General features: G+C 42.9%; 1 protein-coding gene across 1 annotated transcript in view; it reads left to right on the top strand.

Annotated features, from left to right (window-relative positions):
* Nucleotides 1-18,914, top strand: part of smchd1 (structural maintenance of chromosomes flexible hinge domain containing 1) — a 40,993-nt gene that overhangs the window by 13,153 nt on the left and 8,926 nt on the right. The window contains exons 11-30 of the mRNA XM_041881169.2: nt 1,951-2,062; nt 2,169-2,352; nt 2,576-2,773; nt 3,119-3,232; nt 3,368-3,474; nt 3,580-3,662; nt 3,786-3,902; nt 4,016-4,093; nt 4,346-4,471; nt 4,585-4,729; nt 5,045-5,144; nt 5,297-5,369; nt 10,001-10,137; nt 16,433-16,570; nt 16,834-17,073; nt 17,534-17,682; nt 17,906-17,991; nt 18,095-18,213; nt 18,384-18,545; nt 18,695-18,823. Coding sequence (XP_041737103.2) covers nt 1,951-2,062; nt 2,169-2,352; nt 2,576-2,773; nt 3,119-3,232; nt 3,368-3,474; nt 3,580-3,662; nt 3,786-3,902; nt 4,016-4,093; nt 4,346-4,471; nt 4,585-4,729; nt 5,045-5,144; nt 5,297-5,369; nt 10,001-10,137; nt 16,433-16,570; nt 16,834-17,073; nt 17,534-17,682; nt 17,906-17,991; nt 18,095-18,213; nt 18,384-18,545; nt 18,695-18,823 — 2,597 coding nt within the window. The remainder of the gene's footprint in view (nt 1-1,950; nt 2,063-2,168; nt 2,353-2,575; nt 2,774-3,118; nt 3,233-3,367; nt 3,475-3,579; nt 3,663-3,785; nt 3,903-4,015; nt 4,094-4,345; nt 4,472-4,584; nt 4,730-5,044; nt 5,145-5,296; nt 5,370-10,000; nt 10,138-16,432; nt 16,571-16,833; nt 17,074-17,533; nt 17,683-17,905; nt 17,992-18,094; nt 18,214-18,383; nt 18,546-18,694; nt 18,824-18,914) is intronic.

Below are 18,914 nucleotides of genomic sequence, written 5' to 3'. Positions count from 1 at the left end.
TGTCATCAAATCAAAGGGTAGCTATTTGGAGAATCTCAACTCAAATATATTTTGATATGTTTAACACTTTTTTGGTTACTACATGATTCCATATGTGTTATTTAATAGTTTTGATGTCTTCACTATTCTATAATGTAGAAAATAGTCAAAATAAAGAAACCCTGGAATGAGTAGGTGTGTCAACTTCTGACTGGTACTGTATATCTACAGAAATAAGACGGATCCTGCTTCTGTTGCATGTTTGAGTTTTTGTTTAATAACCTACTGACTCCGTGAGCACCAAGCCTCAGCAACCACATGTCGGATAAACGATTTCACATTCAGCTGTTTTTAATCTTTGCTATGCTGTAATAAAGGCTTTACACTTTTTTTCATTAGAACAGCCTCTGGTATTATTTATCATTTGTGTTTACGCTGTTCCAAATTGTCAGAAATTATAATAATAATAACCCTCCTTTTTCTTGATCTCCTTATTGTTACTATTATTATTATGATCATCTTTATAATAAGTACTGTCATTATAATTAGTAGGCTTAGTATAGCAGCCTTGTATAACCACCATCAAGCTGTAGGCCTAAGAGCGCATCCTGTTTAGTACTTTTTCATCAAGGTCTAATATGTATGCTTTGGAATTATTAACTAACGTTGGCCTATTTTTCAATAGTTATATAGGCTACTGAATCAATCATTAATTTGTTCACGTCATCACACAGCATACGAGTCATTCATGATTTGAAATGCAATCAAGCATTTTACTTTTAAAATAAAGGGACCCTTGAATAATTAGCGTAAAAAATAAATAAACCGTTCCATTTCAGAAAATTGCATTCAGGAATGAATGCGACTGTTTTCAGTCTTTGCTGTAATAAAGGCTTTACAAAACAAAAACAAAAAACGTTACAACAGACTCTGGAACGCTTATCATTTATTTAGTGTTTACATTGTTCCAAACGGTCAAATTATATTGTAATCTATACAACACCTGTTTGACACAAGTAGTATGCACGCAGCGCTTGCTCCTTACCTTGTTTTTCTTGATCTCCAGTATTTTCCACAACTAGTCACATTTATTCCACACATGACTTCCCCTTTACCTCCTGAGTAACCAGTAAACATTCCCCCATTTACTGTCAATGTGTTAGTGTTCGGAGTTTGTAATAACCATTTTATTGATGTGATTATGATGGGGCCTGACCTATAGCCTATTGGTTACGTGCATGCGATGCATGCATGTCACTTTAAGAGAGCAAGGATTGAGGAATTAGGGAATGTTTTTCCTAAACAAATGAGGGATTTCGGTAACAGAACTTTTCAGTCAGAAATGGCTGTAATTATGTTGCAGCTTCAGCAACACGGACAGCGCGATAACTGTTCTGTGGTGGTCACTGCAGCAGGGAGGAGAGGAAGACAACGGGTGCTAATCACACAGTCACTCGCTGTCATCTTTTACATTAATTTTTTTTACACAGTGCAGCAAGTCTGCGCCCGGCACAATCAAATCAATTCCGATCAGACTCCCTCTAGTCATTTGTGTGTCTTATTTCATCAAACAGTGCGCTTAAAGCATCAGACAAGCTCAGTGCATATAGTTGATTTGATTAAAACACACAGGCTCTGTCTAATCAATTGGTCGAAAGAATGTTGACTAATCAATTGGTCGAATGAACAGATGACTCTTGGTCATCCAATATACTTTTTAGTCGGGGACAGCCTGTGTGTGTGTGTGTGTGTGTGTGTTTTTTTCTTCTCAGGATTTAGAAAATTCTCCCTTGACCCCATTTTCTTATCAGGTGACCCCTGGTTTGAGAACCGCAGATATAAATGTCATAACCTAGAGTACTGAGATATTATGGCATCTGAAATTAACATTTATTGTGAAGCCCATGTGATCTCATCTTTGAGTTCAGCTAAAGTCTGATTGCATTCTGTTCCCTCTATAATATTCACCAGCTACGGAAGAGGATGATGAGGACAGTATCGTCCTGAACCAGGCCAGGGGAAAGAGGCCCATATTTGAGTGTTTTTGGAATGGACGTCTCATCCCATACACCACTGTATCTGAGTAAAGAGACACTTTTAATAATACGTTTTTCTTCAGTAATGTATACCCTTTTTGTTTTCTTAAAGTAATGTTTGAATTTTCTGTGTTCGTCTGTTGTGTGTTTCAGGTTTGACTGGTGCGCATGGCCCAAGAAGACTGGGACAGTGCCTGCAGAGTGTTACAGCAGGTTCTCAGGGGCGCTGTTCACCAACGACAGGTTCCAGGTCAGCACCAACAAGCTCACTTTCATGGACCTGGAGCTGCAGCTAAAGAATAAGGAGACCTTATTCACCCGCATCGTCAATGGCCAGGTAGCTTCCTTGTGTCTGTGATTTATGTTCTGTCAGTAGCAAACCTCAGTCCTCTTGGGTGGAAGAAAAGATTATAGCATATTTAATCCTCAGAGCTGGAAATCTAACACCAACATTAGACAGATGTGATGTTAACAGTATTACTGAATTACCACTATGATGTGGAACATTTTAGTATTCAAAAAATCGCTGTGTTACTGATGCATGTCATTTCCCTTCCCAGGAACAAAGGGTTAAGATCCAGAAGGAGTTTCACCAGTGGCTGAAGACCTGCCACGAGAAGTGGGACAAGCAAGTGAAGTTCAGAGGCTTCAAGGGCACCATCAAACGAACTGACGTGGCCACCAAGAAGATGCAATCTCCTTGGGCTACCTTCTCCTCCATCGAGTGGGACGGTAGAATGTACAAAGCTGGCCAATACGTGAGCATCCTCTCTTCCTAAGACGGTAGAGCCTGGTTCAATCTCAATTCGTCTTTCTGTGATTTCTCGCATCCTCTCTCCTCGGCTTCTTCTCCACCACATTGGAGGAGAAAGTTCAAGGTCCCTCCCCTGAACCTTCTTCTCCAATGCGTTCTGAGAAGGAGGCGAGGAGAGACAATGCAAGGAATCGAGGAAAGATTCATTGAGAAAGGGCAACGGAACTGTTTGGTCGCTGTGTTTTGAAGTGTTAATTAATTGTCTGTTTAATCATATTTTAAATTAAATCTGATAATTAAGTAGCTCATGTGTCGATCTCTAAAGTCTGTTCTCTGCCTTTCCTTCTAGGTGAAGTCTCAGAAAACACAGCCCATCTTCTTTGGCTCCGTTATTCAGTTCCTACTGTATGGCGATCACGAGGGAGATGTCTACGCCACAGGGGGGCAGGTGAAGGTGGCCATGGTAAGACATCAGAGATAATGATAGCAGTGACACTTTGTTCTGCACACTCTTAAGCTAAGGAACTCCCATGGCCTTAGCATATGCATTTGCATGATTTTGGCTGCAAAATCATCTGTTTTGTATCTGTTCCCATAGGAACCAAAGGCGCTGTACAATGACATCAAGACAATACCCATCTCCAAAATCGACAGGGTGATTACCAATGCAGCCATCAAGAAGAGCATTGATGACGAACTAGCCAAGTGAGGGAACCATTTTTGATTTTATTCCCAACGTACATGAATGTGGTCCTTATGCCCCAGTGGTACATGGTTTTATGATGCAACATTGTCCCTGTTTTGCCCCAGACTCCCAGACGAGCTTAAAGTGACCTGGCCGGAGGGCAACCCCTGGACCCAGAACGATGTCCGGCCAGCAGGCACTCCACTAGGTACGGAGACGGACTCCCTGCACCTTACACAGTAGCTCCATGCTATCTGCCAAGTGTTTTTGAGACTGTATCCTAAGTATGCACATATTTGTGAGTGACTGATCTCCCTTGAATTCCTTGCAGGACCTCTCCATGTGGAAATTCTCAACAAGAAAGGAGAGTCGATATCCAGGATACCATCAGCCACACAAAACGCATCACGGAAAGCACTTTCAATCGAACTAAAAGTTGTTTGGCATTGTGAGTTAATCTGAGTCCTAAGAATGATTGCTGCTATTATATTTTTGGCTGACTGTTTCAATGGATAGTGTGTGTTTACTGTGTCATAAATAGTTTTCTCTCTTCCTCCCTAGCTCCTAATGGTGATGTGGAGACCAACTCTCACATTGCAGCACATTCAGCCAAGTGGGCATTCTGGTTCAGAACCATGGGTAATTGTTTTATTTTAATAAATGACTTTATTGTAATTATTTTAGTTTCCTCTCCTCTGTTTTTATGTTACTAGCTAGTGATGCAGTGTTTGCAGTGTTTGTTATAAGAATGTCTAACTCTGGTCGCTAAACAGTGTTGCTTCTAGACTGGGTATCTGTATAAGCACTTTTAGACTGGGTATCTGTATAAGCACTTTGTGACATCTGCTGATGTAAAAAGGGCTGTATAAATAAATGTGATTCCCTATAAAGAGAACCTGAACAAGATGGGGAAGTACACTCTGCACCTGAACACAGTACTCAATGTCAATGAGCGCAACTCTACCGTCTGGGCTGGGAACCAGCTTCCCAACCACACACTGGACTTCTCCATTACTGGTAACTTCATTTGTGAAATCAGACTGCAACACATATACATTAAATGCATTGGCCCTCTCCAGTAACAATCAGATCCATCTCCTAAACACCCATTTTTCTCTCCTCTCTCCCAGAGGGCAGTGCAGAGAGGTTTGTGGTGGGTACAGTTACCACCCTGCTCCATGTGGGGGTGCCTTTCCACATCCCACTGGAGCTACTGGATGAATACGGTCACCCTGCTCGCCCCCCTCCCAACCTCAAGCCCCTCCTGGAATGCAGGTAGGTTACACACAAAAATAGTTGAAAGGGTTACACACATTGTCCTGCAATGTTATGTTTCGGGTATTTGTTTTGCATATTTTGTGTCTGTGCAGAGTATTTCCAAAGATATTGATTCATTGAATGTGTTGATTCATTGATTGATAGGTGTTTTTATTCTCTCTGTTTGCATGTCCCCTCTGTGTGTGTGTTGACTGTGTAATAAAGACGTTTCCCTGCAGGGCTCAGCCCTGGTGTCTGTCAGTCAGGGGATTCATGGTGCCAAATGTTTTCAGCACCTCCTTGTTTAGCTGGCCGGTTGTTAATGTGTTTCAGTGCCCTGGAAGTGAGTTATGAGGGGGCGGCCTCTAGAGGGACCATTTTTACCATCCGAGGCGTCAGAGCCAGAGGGGCGGTGCAGAACTACCAGAACAAGGTCAGAGACCCGCTGGTTTCCAGGGCTGCAGGGCTCTCACTTTACCTCTATCCAGATGAACCTCAAAAAAACAGACACACGACTGAAAGCTTTCTCAAATAACGCCCCCGAGTAATGTTTGAAATATAAAGGTCATATTTTTATCTTGGCAGACGCACGACTTGAAAGTGGTACTGCCTGGCCTCAAACAGGACTCGCAGACTCTGAAGATCAGCCTTCTCCCTGGTAAAGTGATTGATTTACATTGAAGTCACAAATGTAAAGAATGTTTATGCTCCTATGTGCTCCTGGGTATTCAGAGAACTGTGTTTTCACTTGTTTACTTGGTAAACAATTAATGGACCATTTGCGAAATTATTTTTTTGCATTAGTACTCTATTTTAATAACCTGTGATTTACGGCAACAACTTGGGGATCTGCTGCTTTGAGAAGAAACATCATCTTTATTGGGGGGGGGTTGGTTGTCGGTAGATCCTGACAAGGACTTTTAAGTCAATGATTGCCCAAATTGCATATGCTGTCCAGCTGTGGCTGGAGGGCTAGTTGGGGTAACAACCACCCTTTTTAGGCCTTATAAAACATATGTAGCCTAAACAGTGTTTTACAAGCAGCACTGTGTGTGTATGTATGTATGTATATATATGTATGTGTATATATATATATATATATATATATATATATATATATATATATACTGCTCAAAAAAATTAAGGGAACACTAAAATAACACATCCTAGATCTGAATGAATGAAATAATCTTATTAAATACTTTTTTCTTTACATAGTTGAATGTGCTGACAACGAAATCACACAAAAATTATCAATGGAAATCAAATTGATCAACCCATGGAGGTCTGGATTTGGAGTCACCCTCAAAATTAAAGTGGAAAACCACACTACAGGCTGATCCATCTTTGATGTAATGTCCTTAAAACAAGTCAAAATGAGGCTCAGTAGTGTGTGTGGCCTCCACGTGCCTGTATGACCTCCCTACAACGCCTGGGCATGCTCCTGATGAGGTGGCGGATGGACTCCTGAGGGATCTTCTCCCAGACCTGGACTAAAGCATCCGCCAACTCCTGGACAGTCTGTGGTGCAACGTGGCGTTGGTGGATGGAGCGAGACATGATGTCCCAGATGTGCTCAATTGGATTCAGGTCTGGGGAACGGGCGGGCCAGTCCATAGCATCAATGCCTTCCTCTTGCAGGAACTGCTGACACACTCCAGCCACATGAGGTCTAGCATTGTCTTGCATTAGGAGGAACCCAGGGCCAACAGCACCAGCATATGGTCTCACAAGGGGTCTGAGGATCTCATCTCTGTACCTAATTGGCAGTCAGGCTACCTCTGGCGAGCACATGGAGCGCTGTGCGGCCCCCCAAAGAAATGCCACCCCACACCATCACTGACCCACCGCCAAACCGGTCATGCTGGAGGATGTTGCAGGCAGCAGAACGTTCTCCACGGCGTCTCCAGACTCTGTCACGTGCTCAGTGTGAACCTGCTTTCATCTGTGAAGAGCACAGGGCGCCATTGGTGAATTTGCCAATCTTGGTGTTCTCTGGCAAATGCCAAACGTCCTGCACGGTGTTGGGCTGTAAGCACAACCCCCACCTGTGGACGTCGGGCCCTCATACCACCCTCATGGAGTCTGTTTCTGACCGTTTGAGCAGACACATGCACATTTGTGGCCTGCTGGGGGTCATTTTGCAGGGCTCTGGCAGTGCTCCTCCTACTCCTTGCACAAAGGCGGAGGTAGCAGTCCTGCTGCTGGGTTGTTGCCCTCCTACGGCCTCCTCCACGTCTCCTGATTTACTGGCCTGTCTCCTGGTAGCGCCTCCATGCTCTGGACACTACGCTGACAGACACAGCAAACCTTCTTGCCACAGCTCGCATTGATGTGCCATCCTGGATGAGCTGCACTACCTGAGCCACTTGTGTGGGTTGTAGACTCCGTCTCATGCTACCACTAGAGTGAAAGCACCGCCAGCATTCAAAAGTGACCAAAACATCAGCCAGGAAGCATAGGAACTGAGAAGTGGTCTGTGGTCACCACCTGCAAAACCAGTCCTTTATTGGGGGTGTTTTGCTAATTGCCTATAATTTCCACCTGTTGTCTATTCCATTTGCACAACAACATGTGACATTTATTGTCAATCAGTGTTGCTTCCTAAGTGGACAGTTTGATTTCACAGAAGTGTGATTGACTTGGAGTTACATTGTGTTGTTTAAGTGTTCCCTTTATTTTTTTGAGCAGTGTGTGTATGTATATATAATATACATACATACAGTGAGGGGGAAAAAGTATTTGATCCCCTGCTGATTTTGTACATTTGCCCACTGACAAAGAAATGATCAGTCTATAATTTTAATGATAGGTTTATTTGAACAGTGAGAGACAGAATAACAACAAAAAAATCCAGAAAAACGCATGTCAAAAATGTTAGAAATTGATTTGCTTTTTAATGAGGGAAATAAGTATTTGACCCCTCTGCAAAACATGACTTAGTACTTGGTGGCAAAACCCTTGTTGGCAATCAGAGGTCAGACGTTTCTTGTAGTTGGCCACCAGGTTTGCACACATCTCAGGAGGGATTTTGTCCGACTCCTCTTTGCAGATATTCTCCAAGTCATTAAGGTTTTGAGGCTGACGTTTGGGAACTCTAACCTTCAGCTCCCTCCACAGATTTCCAATGGGATTAAGGTCTGGAGACTGGCTAGGCCACTCCAGGACCTTAATGTGCTTCTTCTTGAGCCACTCCTTTGTTGCCTTGGCCATGTGTTTTGGGTCATTGTCATGCTGGAATACCCATCCACGACCCATTTTCAATGCCCTGGCTGAGGGAAGGAGGTTCTCACCCAAGATTTGACGGCATATGGCCCCGTCCATCGTCCCTTTGATGCGGTGAAGTTGTCCTGTCCCCTTAGCAGAAAAACACCCCCAAAGCATAATGTTTCCACATCCATGTTTGACGGTGTGGATGGTGTTCTTGGGGTCATAGGCAGCATTCCTCCTCCAAACACGCAAGTTGAGTTGATGCCAAAGAGCTCGATTTTGGTCTCATCTGACCACAACACTTTCACCCAGTTCTCCTCTGAATCATTCAGATGTTCATTGGCAAACTTCAGACGGGCCTGTATATGTGCTTTCTTGAGCAGGGGGACCTTGCGGGCGCTGCAGGATTTCAGTCCTTTACGGCGTAGTGTGTTACCAATTATTTTATTGGTGACTATGGTCCCAGCTGCCTTGAGATCATTGACAAGATCCTCCCGTGTAGTTCTGGGCTGATTCCTCACCGTTCTCATGATCATTGCAACTCCACGAGGTGAGATCTTGCATGGAGCCCCAGGCCGAGGGAGATTGACAGTTATTTTGTGTTTCTTCCATTTGCGAATAATCGCACCAACTGTTGTCACCTTCTCACCAAGCTGCTTGACGATGGTCTTGTAGCCCATTCCAGCCTTGTGTAGGTCTACAATCTTGTCCCTGACATCCTTGGAGAGCTCTTTGGTCTTGGCCATGGTGGAGAGTTTGGAATCTGATTGATTGATTGCTTCTGTGGACAGGTGTCTTTTATACAAGTAACAAGCTGAGATTAGGAGCACTCCCTTTAAGAGTGTGCTCCTAATCTCAGCTCGTTACCTGTATAAAAGACACCTGGGAGCCAGAAATCTTTCTGATTGAGAGGGGGTCAAATACTTATTTCCCTCATTTAAAATGCAAATCAATTTATAAAAAATTTGACATGCGTTTTTCTGGATTTTTTTGTTGTTATTCTGTCTCTCACTGTTCAAATAAACCTACCATTAAAATTAGACTGATCATTTCTTTGTCAGTGGGCAAACGTACAAAATCAGCAGGGGATCAAATACTTTTTTCCCTCACTGTGTGTGTATGTATGTATGTGTATGTATGTATGTGTATGTATGTATATATATGTATGTATATATATGTATGTATGTATGTATGTATATATATATATATATATATGTATATGTATGTATGTATGTATGTATGTATGTATGTATGTATGTATGTATATATGTATATATGTATATATGTATATATGTATATATGTATATATGTATATATGTATATATGTATATATGTATATATGTATATATGTATATATGTATATATGTATATATGTATATATGTATATATGTATATATGTATATATATATATATATATATATATATATATTGGTTACCTCCAAAGGTATTTGGACAGTGACCCATTTTTGGTTGTTTTGGCTCTGTACTCAAGCACTTTTAAAATGATACAATGACTGAGGTTAAAGTGCAGACTGTCATCTTTAATTTGAGGGTAATGATGAGTGAGAAAGTTAGACGCACATATCATACTCTCCCCTGTTATTGTAATGGTGAGAGGTTAGCATGTCTTGGGGGTATGATGTTTGTGCGTCCAACTTTCTCCGTAATCATGGTAGCATCCACATTAATGTAGAAGTCTTTACAAACGTATTCTATTATTTTTTTACAATAGAAGTGACAAGACATTATTTACCATTAATTTCTATTGGGCACAAAATAATCTGAAGCACAACCAAAACAAACTGCAAATGCATCCAACAAGTTTGTAGAGTCACAAGCATGATGGGGAGGCTAAATACAAAACGTGCTGCAATTTCTAAACAGTTCACCTGATATGGATGAAAATGCCCTCAAATTAAAGCTGACTGTCTGCACTTGAACCTCGTATATGAACCTCATTGTATCATTTCAAATCCAAAGTGCTGGAGCACAGAGCCAAAACAACAACAAAAATGTCCCTGTCCCAATACTTTTGGACATTCCAAAGTAGTGTGTCAGCTGAATATGTATGTTTTACAGGTAACCCAGATTCACTCAAAGTGAAACAAGAGGATTCAATCACTGTGGAGAATGGAACCTCGGTTAGCTTTGATGTGGAGGTCCATGACGAAGCCGGAAACGTCACAGCTCACCCGAAACTGATCGTCTGCTGCCAGGTAAGATCAGACTAGACCCTGACTCTGGAGGTATGAATACCTAAGTCAAAAGCAGAGGAATTGCACAACTGCAATTTCTATCCCCATCAGTAACTTGGCATGTCTATGGCTTATTCCAGTTCAGTTAATATTTTTCTGAAATCTGAAGTTCCATCCAGTGTTCTGTGTTTGGTGTTCCATGCTCATACATTTGAATGTTTTTACTGAAGTCCACTTCTTAATAATGAAGTACAAAAGGCATTTTAATATCTCCAAAGGCACCAAGTAGCATCATGTTCTTGTAAGGCCAAACCAAGCACCCAGAGAAAGTTGTCAAACTTGGACCTGCAGCTTGTGGGAGCTGTGTGTACTAGTTCTGCCTCCAAGTTTCTCAGCAGTTGGCTAATGAAAAACACTGGCTCCAATAGAACAGACATGCCCTTTTCAGGAAACAAACCAGTATAAAGGGAGAGGCGGGCTTGCCAAAGCACTATTTCAACCCTTTAGGGTTGAGTAAGAGGGTGTGTCGCTGTCCCAGAGAGTATGTGCAATTTAGGTCCGCTTTCCATACAGCAGGTTACCAGAGTTGTATTCATTAGTGTATACTGTAGCAAAATGTTTTGCAACAGGAAACTAAAACAAGTTTCTTATTGGACAAGGTAGTCCCTCCCCTATTTGATCGATGCATTCCTAGTGAATATGATCCAGCTCTTTGCCAGAATATCTACCAGTAGGATAGGATCCATGAATGATATCTGACTTGTGGACCTCTTGATGGGAAACAATCATGGGAAATCTGGATATTTTCTCCCAAGTGAAGGCTCTAGGAGGCAGATCTCACACATGGGAATAGTTTGGTGACTTGCTAGTGCTTTTAAAATCTCTTAACACAATCCATTACAAATGAGCACATGCTTCTGAATTGTTTCAATTTGTTAACACATTGCTGTTCTGGAGATTAAGTCATGCTCCGTTGAGTGTAGGAATTAGTCTCTTCCTTCAGGAAAGGCCTAAACTTCTGTATCAACCTTTGAAGTTGAGGCCACCGTGTTACCCTGGTGGAGCCATTGGTCTCCATCCCTTTCCTTTCTCACTGAGATAAAGAGGAGTTCACTGTTTGCCAACAGTGCCCACTGTGCCTGATAGAATGCCCTCCATAGACAATCTCAGATTTCTGGAGCCACTCTTCCCTTCCAGAGGCATGCATGAAGCGACTGTTGCTCAATATCAGGAAAGGAATGCGTTTTTATATTACATTTACATTTTAGTCATTTAGCAGACGCTCTTATCCAGAGCGACTTACAGTTAGTGAGTGCATACATTTTTCATACTGGCCCCCCGTGGGAAACGAACCCACAACCCTGGCGTTGCAAGCGCCATGCTCTACCAACTGAGCTACATTGCATTCGGAAAGTATTCAGACCCCTTGACCTTTTCCACATTTTGTTACAGCCTCATTTTCCCCTCATCAAGCTACACACAATACCCTATAATGACAAATTGAAAAGTTTTTTAGAAATTTTAGCAAATGTATTAAGACTAAACAAATACCTTATTTACATAAGTATTCAGACCCTTTGCTATGAGACTAAAAATTGAGCTCAGATGCATCATGTTTCCATTGATCATCCTTGATGTTTCTACAACTTGGTAGGTGTCCACCAGTGGAAATTCAATTGATTGGACATTATTTGGAAAGGCACACACCTGTCCATATAAGGTCCCACAGTTGACAGTGCATGTCAGAGCAAAAACCAAGCCATGAGGTCGAATGACTTGTTCGTAGAGCTCCGAGACAGGATTGTGTCGAGGCACAGATCTGGGGAAGGCTACCAAAAAATTTCTGCAGCATTGAAGGTCCCCAAGAACACAGTGGCCTCCATCATTCTTAAATGGAAGAAGTTTGGAACCACCAAGACTCTTCATAGAGCTGGCCAAACTGAGCAATCGGGGGAGAAGGGCCTTGGTCAGGGAGGTGACCAAGAACCCGATGGTCACTCTGACAGAGCTCCAGAGTTCCTCTGTGGAGATGGGAGAACCTTCCAGAAGGACAACCATCTCTGCAGCACTTCACCAATCAGGCCTTAATGGTAGAGTGGCCAGACGGAAGCCAATCCTGACTGATGATTGGCTGAGAGAAATGGATGATAAAATGATTGGGGGGGGGGGGCTGTTTTGTTAGACTTCAGTGCGGCTTTTGACATTATTGATCATAGTCTGCTGCTGGAAAAACTATTTATGGCTTTACTCCACCTTCTATATTGTGGATACAGTTACCTGTCTAACAGAACACTGAGGGTGTTCTTTAATGAAAGCTTCTCCAATATAATCCAGGTAGAATCAGGAATTCCCCAGGGCAGCTGTCTAGGCCCATTACTTTTTTCAATCTTTACTAATGACATGCCACTGGCTTTGAGTAAAGCCAGAGTGTCTATGTATGTGGATGACTCAACACTATACACGTCAGCTACTACAGCGACTGAAATGACTGCAACACTTAACAAAGAGTTGCAGTTAGTTTCAGAGTGGGTGGCAAGGAATAAGTTAGTCCTAAATATTTCTAAAACTAAAAGCATTATATTTGGAACAAATCATTCACTAAACTCCAAACCTCAATTAAGTCTTGTAATAAATAATGTGGAGATTGTGCAAGTTGAGGTGACTAAACTGCTTGGAGTAACCCTGGATTGTAAACTGTCATGGTCAAAACATATTGATACAATAGTAGCTAAGATGGGGAGAAGTCTGTCCATAATAAAGTGCAGCTCTACCTTCTTAACAGCACTATCAACAAGGCAGGTCCTACAGGCTCTAGTTTTATCGCACCTGGACTACTGTTCAGTCGTGTGGTCAGGTGCCACAAAGAGGGACTTAGGAAAATTGCAATTGGCTCAAAACAGGGCAGCATGGCTGGCCCTTGGATGTACACAGAGAGCAAACATTAATAATATGCATGTCAATCTCTCCTGGCTCAAATTGGAGGAGAGATTGACTTCATCACTGCTTGCGTTTGTGAGAGGTGTTGAAAGCACCGAGCTGTCTGTATGAACGACTGGCACACAGCTCCAGAACAGACTATGGGAGGCGCACAGTACTACATAGAGCCATGACTACATGGAACTCTATTCCACATCAGGTAACTGATGCAAGCAGTAGAATCAGATTTTAAAAAACAGATAAAAAATACACCTTATGGAACAGCGGGGACTGTGAAGCCACACAAACATAGGAACAGACGTATGCATACACACACGATAACATACGCTCTATACACACACGTACACATGGATTTTGTGTTGTAGATTAGGAGTAGGGGCCTGAGGACGCACACTTAGTGTGCTGTGAAATCTGTTATGAATGTATTGTAATGTTTTTTTTAAAATGTAAAACTGCCTTTAATTTTGCTGGACCCCAGGAAGAGTAGCTGCTGCCTTGGCCTGAATGCCAAGCGTCACGTCTGGAAGAAACCTGGCACCATCCCTACGGTGAAGCATGGTGGTGGTGGCAGCATCATGCTGTGGGGATGTTTTTCAGTGGCAGGGACTGGGAGACTAGTCAGGATCGAGGCAAAGATGAACGGCGCAAAGTACATAAAGATCCTAAATGAAAACCTGCTCCAGAGCACTCAGGACCTCAGACTGGGGGCAAAGGTTCACCTTCCAACAGGACAACGAACCTAAGCACACAGCCAAGACAACACAGGAGTGGCTTCGGGACAAGTCTCTGAATGTCCTTGAGTGGCCCAGCCAGAGCCCGGACTTGAACCCGATCGAACATCTCTGGAGAGACCTAAAAATAGCTGTGCAGCAACGCTCCCCATCCAACCTGACAGAGCTTGAGAGGATCTGCAGAGAAGAATGAGAGAAACTCCCCAAATATAGGTGTGCCAAGCTTGTAGCGTCATACCCAAGAAGACTTGAGGCTGTAATCGCTGCCAAAGGTGCTTCAACAAAGTACTGAGTAAATCGTTTGATCGAAAATGTTAAACGTATTTTTAGACACACCCTAGCTTACGGTTTGATGAAATAAGACAAATGCCTCGAGGGGCGCCAAAGATCTAGATAACCAGAAGAAAAAACCTTAACCTGACCCAGCTATTCTCCTCCCGCTCCTGCTGGCTTTCGCAGATTCTCCAATTACTCTCCTGAATTTGCCGGTAATAGGCTACATGAGGAGTCGGCAACCTTTCTCATGTGGAATGTCAATTTACCTTACCATTTCTACTGATCTGCGTGCCAGTTATGGTTTTCATATGCACATTTTCGTGAAAGTTTCATTTATTTTATAACTTCTTCATATCTCAATCATTTTCATGTGGTTAATCAAAATTCTCTCTCAATGAAAATGATACTTATATTGCCATTGCCAACTATGTAAAAATAGCCTACATAAAGCTAAAACCAACAATTAAAAACATTACAGCCTGCAGGTAGAAAATATCCTGATTTTAAAAATAAATAACCTATAAATCACATTGGCTACACATGGCCTGTCTGCAACGAACTTGAAACATTGTATCAACTATTAACTTGGGTCCAGCCAGACGCTTGTGCTAGCGAACTTGCAACATTGTATAAAATATTCTGGGCCCTCAGTTTCCTGCGCCAGTGAGCTTGGGACAGACACAGCGGTAGGCTATTTGCGCAAGGGATAAGAAGCAGTGCTTGACTTGGGCAGGAGATCACCGGAGCTGAATACCGGCACCTCAAATGTTCTACTGCTTGAGCTCCTGTTCCGCTTATAAAATGTTAGCGCAAAGTATTGTGGAGCTCCTGCACCTAAATATAAACCTTACCGGCACCCAAAATGAGTACCGGAAACTATTTCAGTCCAAGTCAAGCACTGATAAGAAATAATCAGGTAGGCCTATTTTATGACGTTTCCATTGGATCAGAGCATGACATTCTAGATTAGAAATGATAGGAATTAACGGTAAATGTACTACTGGTGATATATGTAATGGGAAATTGATATACAATAACAATCAAACGCAAACAATTCACACAATGAAGTTATGAAACAATGAATGTGCACAAATTGGCTGGAGAGAGTGCATTTTGCATCTGGGCGCATGGTCAATCCGACGTCTGCATTGGCCATGCAGCATTTACGGTGATATGGCCTCAGCAGAAGTCAGGGCATTCATACTTCTTGCAGAGCTGTTGTCAAGGAAGTGAGTTTGTGTTTATACAGGATGTACTGCCCCCACCTACCGTCAACAAATCATGTCAATGCGGAGCTATACAGAGCCCTCCGCATTGTTACAACATTTGGGAGGCACATGGCGAAGCGGTACTGAGTTCGATATGGCCTTTGCATGCTTCTGGAAGCGCCACAATTGTGTGTCACTCTCCATATGGAGCCTCCTACAATATTTTCAAATCAAGCCTAAATTGGCTTTTAGTCTAGGCCTACGCAATGGATTAGTTCACTGAGATGGGCGCAAATATATCTTTTTTTTTACTGCTCGACTAAAACAATCTCGGTCAACCAGTCGATTTAATGGGGGTTACAGGGAGAGAGGGGGGAAAGAGGCTTGTACAGTACATTGTCTATCACTGTCATTGTACAAGTGTGTTACTGAACATGTCCCATTTCAGGACTCATGTGCCAGACATGAGGCTGGAAAGTATGAGTGAGGAGGCTGGTGGAATTTTAACATCTGCTCCTTTTTACTCACCAAAAGGAACCTGTTTTTATAGTAACACGGGGGGAAAAGTACTTTCACACATTTTATGAGTGCTTTAAAAAAAAAAAAAAGGTGAAAAGTCAAAGCTGATTTTGCTGGAGACTGCTGCTTGCCGTAAACAGTTGCAGTTCTTGACACACTCAAACCAGTCCGCCTGGCACCTCAAAGGCACTTCAATCTTTTGTCTCGCCCATTCACCCTCTGAATGGCACATATACACAATCCTTAAAAATCCTTCTGTAACCTGTCTCCTCCCTTTCATCTACACTAATTGAAGTGGATTTAACAGTTAACAGGTGACCTCAATAAGGTACATCTTTCACCTGGTCAGTTATGGAAAGAGCATGTTTTGTAGACTCAGTGTATATTTGAGTCCTGGAAATCAATGAGTTGCTTGACAATATTTCACTATTTGCCAGCAGTGCCCACTGGGCCTGATAAAATGTCTTTACATAGACAACCTCAGCTTTTTGGAGTAACTCTTCCCTTCTAGATACATAGACTGTTACCCAATAGAATGAATGCTGTTTTAAAAAAAAAAAGTTATTTGAGTCCTGGAAGTCAACGTGTTGGCTTGACAATAATAACATGTATTTGTGCGGTATGTATCTTTCTGTGGTGTCTCAGTTGCAGGGGATCCCCGGTTCGTCCTCCATGGTGGCTGTAGACTGCAGTAACACAGGAGCTGGGACCCTGGTGCTAAAACCAATCACCTTCAAAAACATCACGGGAGATCAGACGGTTAAAGCTACGTTTGATATTCCAGTAAGTAATTGTTTATCTATTAAGACCTCCCCTTTGTTTCACCTCAAACTTCTTAACAACTCATTTCGCCCCCTCCATGGATCTCAATGATAGAAAAAAGAAACTCCTGCACACTGCCATTTTTTTTTACTGCTTCATGTTTTTTTTGGTTTTTCAGTCCAATATTATTTTGGGATTTTAAATATTTCCAGTGTAAAAACACAATACAAATACATTTTGTCAAGTGAAATGATACATGTTCATTCATCCATTTTACCAATCAGAGTCAGAAGAGTGTAGCCCCAGTCCAGAGGGATCTGAGGGTTGTCCCCAGCACCCGTGTATCACGTCTCGAGGTGTACAGTCAGGAGGACGTGGACAGCCTGGTGGACTCCATGGTGCTGAGGGACAAGGAAAAGATCGACTGGACGGCAGGGGACCTCCTGGAGAACCTCCATTATAGACTGTATGACGAGGGAGGCAGGGAGGTCCCTCTGTCTGAAGAGATGGCCCAGAGGATCAAGGTAATGATAACACCACCCTGACCATATATGAATTAGGGCTGGGGATTGCCAGGGACCTCACAATACGATATTATCACGGTGCAGATACAATATGTATTGCAATTCGATGTTCTAAACATATTGCTCACCATATGTCTGCTGCAGAGGGACAACAGAGAGCCATGAGAAAACACATTTTGATCAGTCATGGAAATAAGTGCTGAAAACAAATTGTCTCACTGTTTAAAAAGATGGAGAACAAATATGAAGGAACAATACTGGCGTTTTGGTGCAGGTACAGCCTACTAGCGCAAATGAATAAGAGGGGGCATCTGATCCTAGATCAGCATTCCTACTCTGAGACGCTTAATGAATACGAGCCCAGAAGTCCTACATTACAGTTGATATGGATATTAGGTCAGTATTGATGATTCTAACAGCCTGTTGCCTGAGACTCCCCTGTTTGTGTTGTGACTGTCAGGTGAACTGGACGGCTGATGTGAGTGTGGAGGAGCTGGCCCAGGGGAAGCTGCCCAACGTGCTGGTCCCATCTCTGGTGAAGGAGGAGCACTTCTACCAGGTCTCCTACATGGAGCAGCTGGTGTCTGTCGACACCTCCTTCACTATAGTGTAAGTCCTCTGCTCAAACATGATAGAAACATCTTGCACTCAAGTAAAATGTTAGTTTTTTGATGAGGCAAAGATTTTGCCTCATGGTAAAAAGATACAAAGTAGACCAACTTATATGTTGTTCATAGTTAATTTGCTTATAGAAGTAGCAACAAATGAATTATGATTGTGCTTATCACATCAGCGGGTGGACTTCTTTTGATTGGCTGTGTGTTGGTTTTAGGCCCCGCCCCGACGAGCCGAAACACATGAAGGCCACGCTGAGCGAGTCGACCGTGAGGATGGGAGAAGTCCTATCAGGAAAGATCTGTGAGTCTGGAGCCATCAGCAGGTTACTCTCTGACACCTATTCACATTTAGGACTTCTTCTTGATTACCTTCCAAATGAGAAACCGGTAGTTCCCTTTCCCAGACTTACAGCTTACGGACCAGTATGGCAATAAAACTCAGATGCTGACCGCGACCTGTGTGGACTCTCTTACCGTGGACGCAGAGGGTCTCGACAAAGCATCCCTGGTCTTTACCTGGCAGGTACATTGAATAAATCAAAGTAATTTTGTAATGTTATCATCCATTGTGATTATTATGTTGCTGAAAGTATAATTAGCGTCAAACATCCCATATTGTCCTTAAAGCTACAGTCTGTGATTCGAAAAAAATAAAAATAACGAAATGTCTGTTATGCCGTGTGTTGTAATCAGGAGAGCACCCACTCCATCTTAGTGACGGGGGTGCGGTTCAACCCCGGGTTCCCAGGTATCAGAGAGCTGAACTTCACCTGGAGGGACTTTGCGGAGCATGTGACCATTAAATTGACGGCCGGGGTCCCTGCACAGCTCAAACTAGTGGACGGACCACAGGAGGTGGGCATTAAGTTAAGGGCCAAGACACTCTGGATGCGACAGTGTTGCCATTTGGGAAGCAACCTCTGAGTTTTGGTACATATTGGTCATGGCTTTCCTCTCTCCCTAAATGTAACTGTAGTAACGGCCGTGTTGCGTTTTTACCTCAGCCCCTGCAGGTACTGAATGAGCAGGGCATCCAGACGCCCTTCCTCCTCCAGCTGTTTGATGAGTGGGGGAACCCCTCTCCTGACCAGAGGGTTGTGGTGATGCTGAAGACTTCCACTCCAGCCCTGAAGGTCAGCGACTCTCACCTCCACTGTTGTAAAGGGGGATTCTATAGCATTGGGGATACTGACCTCTATTGGGTAGTTTATCTTCTTGATAAGA

This window comes from Coregonus clupeaformis, chromosome 7, assembly GCF_020615455.1.
Source record: "Coregonus clupeaformis isolate EN_2021a chromosome 7, ASM2061545v1, whole genome shotgun sequence".
Taxonomy (NCBI): Eukaryota; Metazoa; Chordata; class Actinopteri; order Salmoniformes; family Salmonidae; genus Coregonus; species Coregonus clupeaformis.
This window is presented reverse-complemented; position numbering and strand designations above follow the sequence as displayed.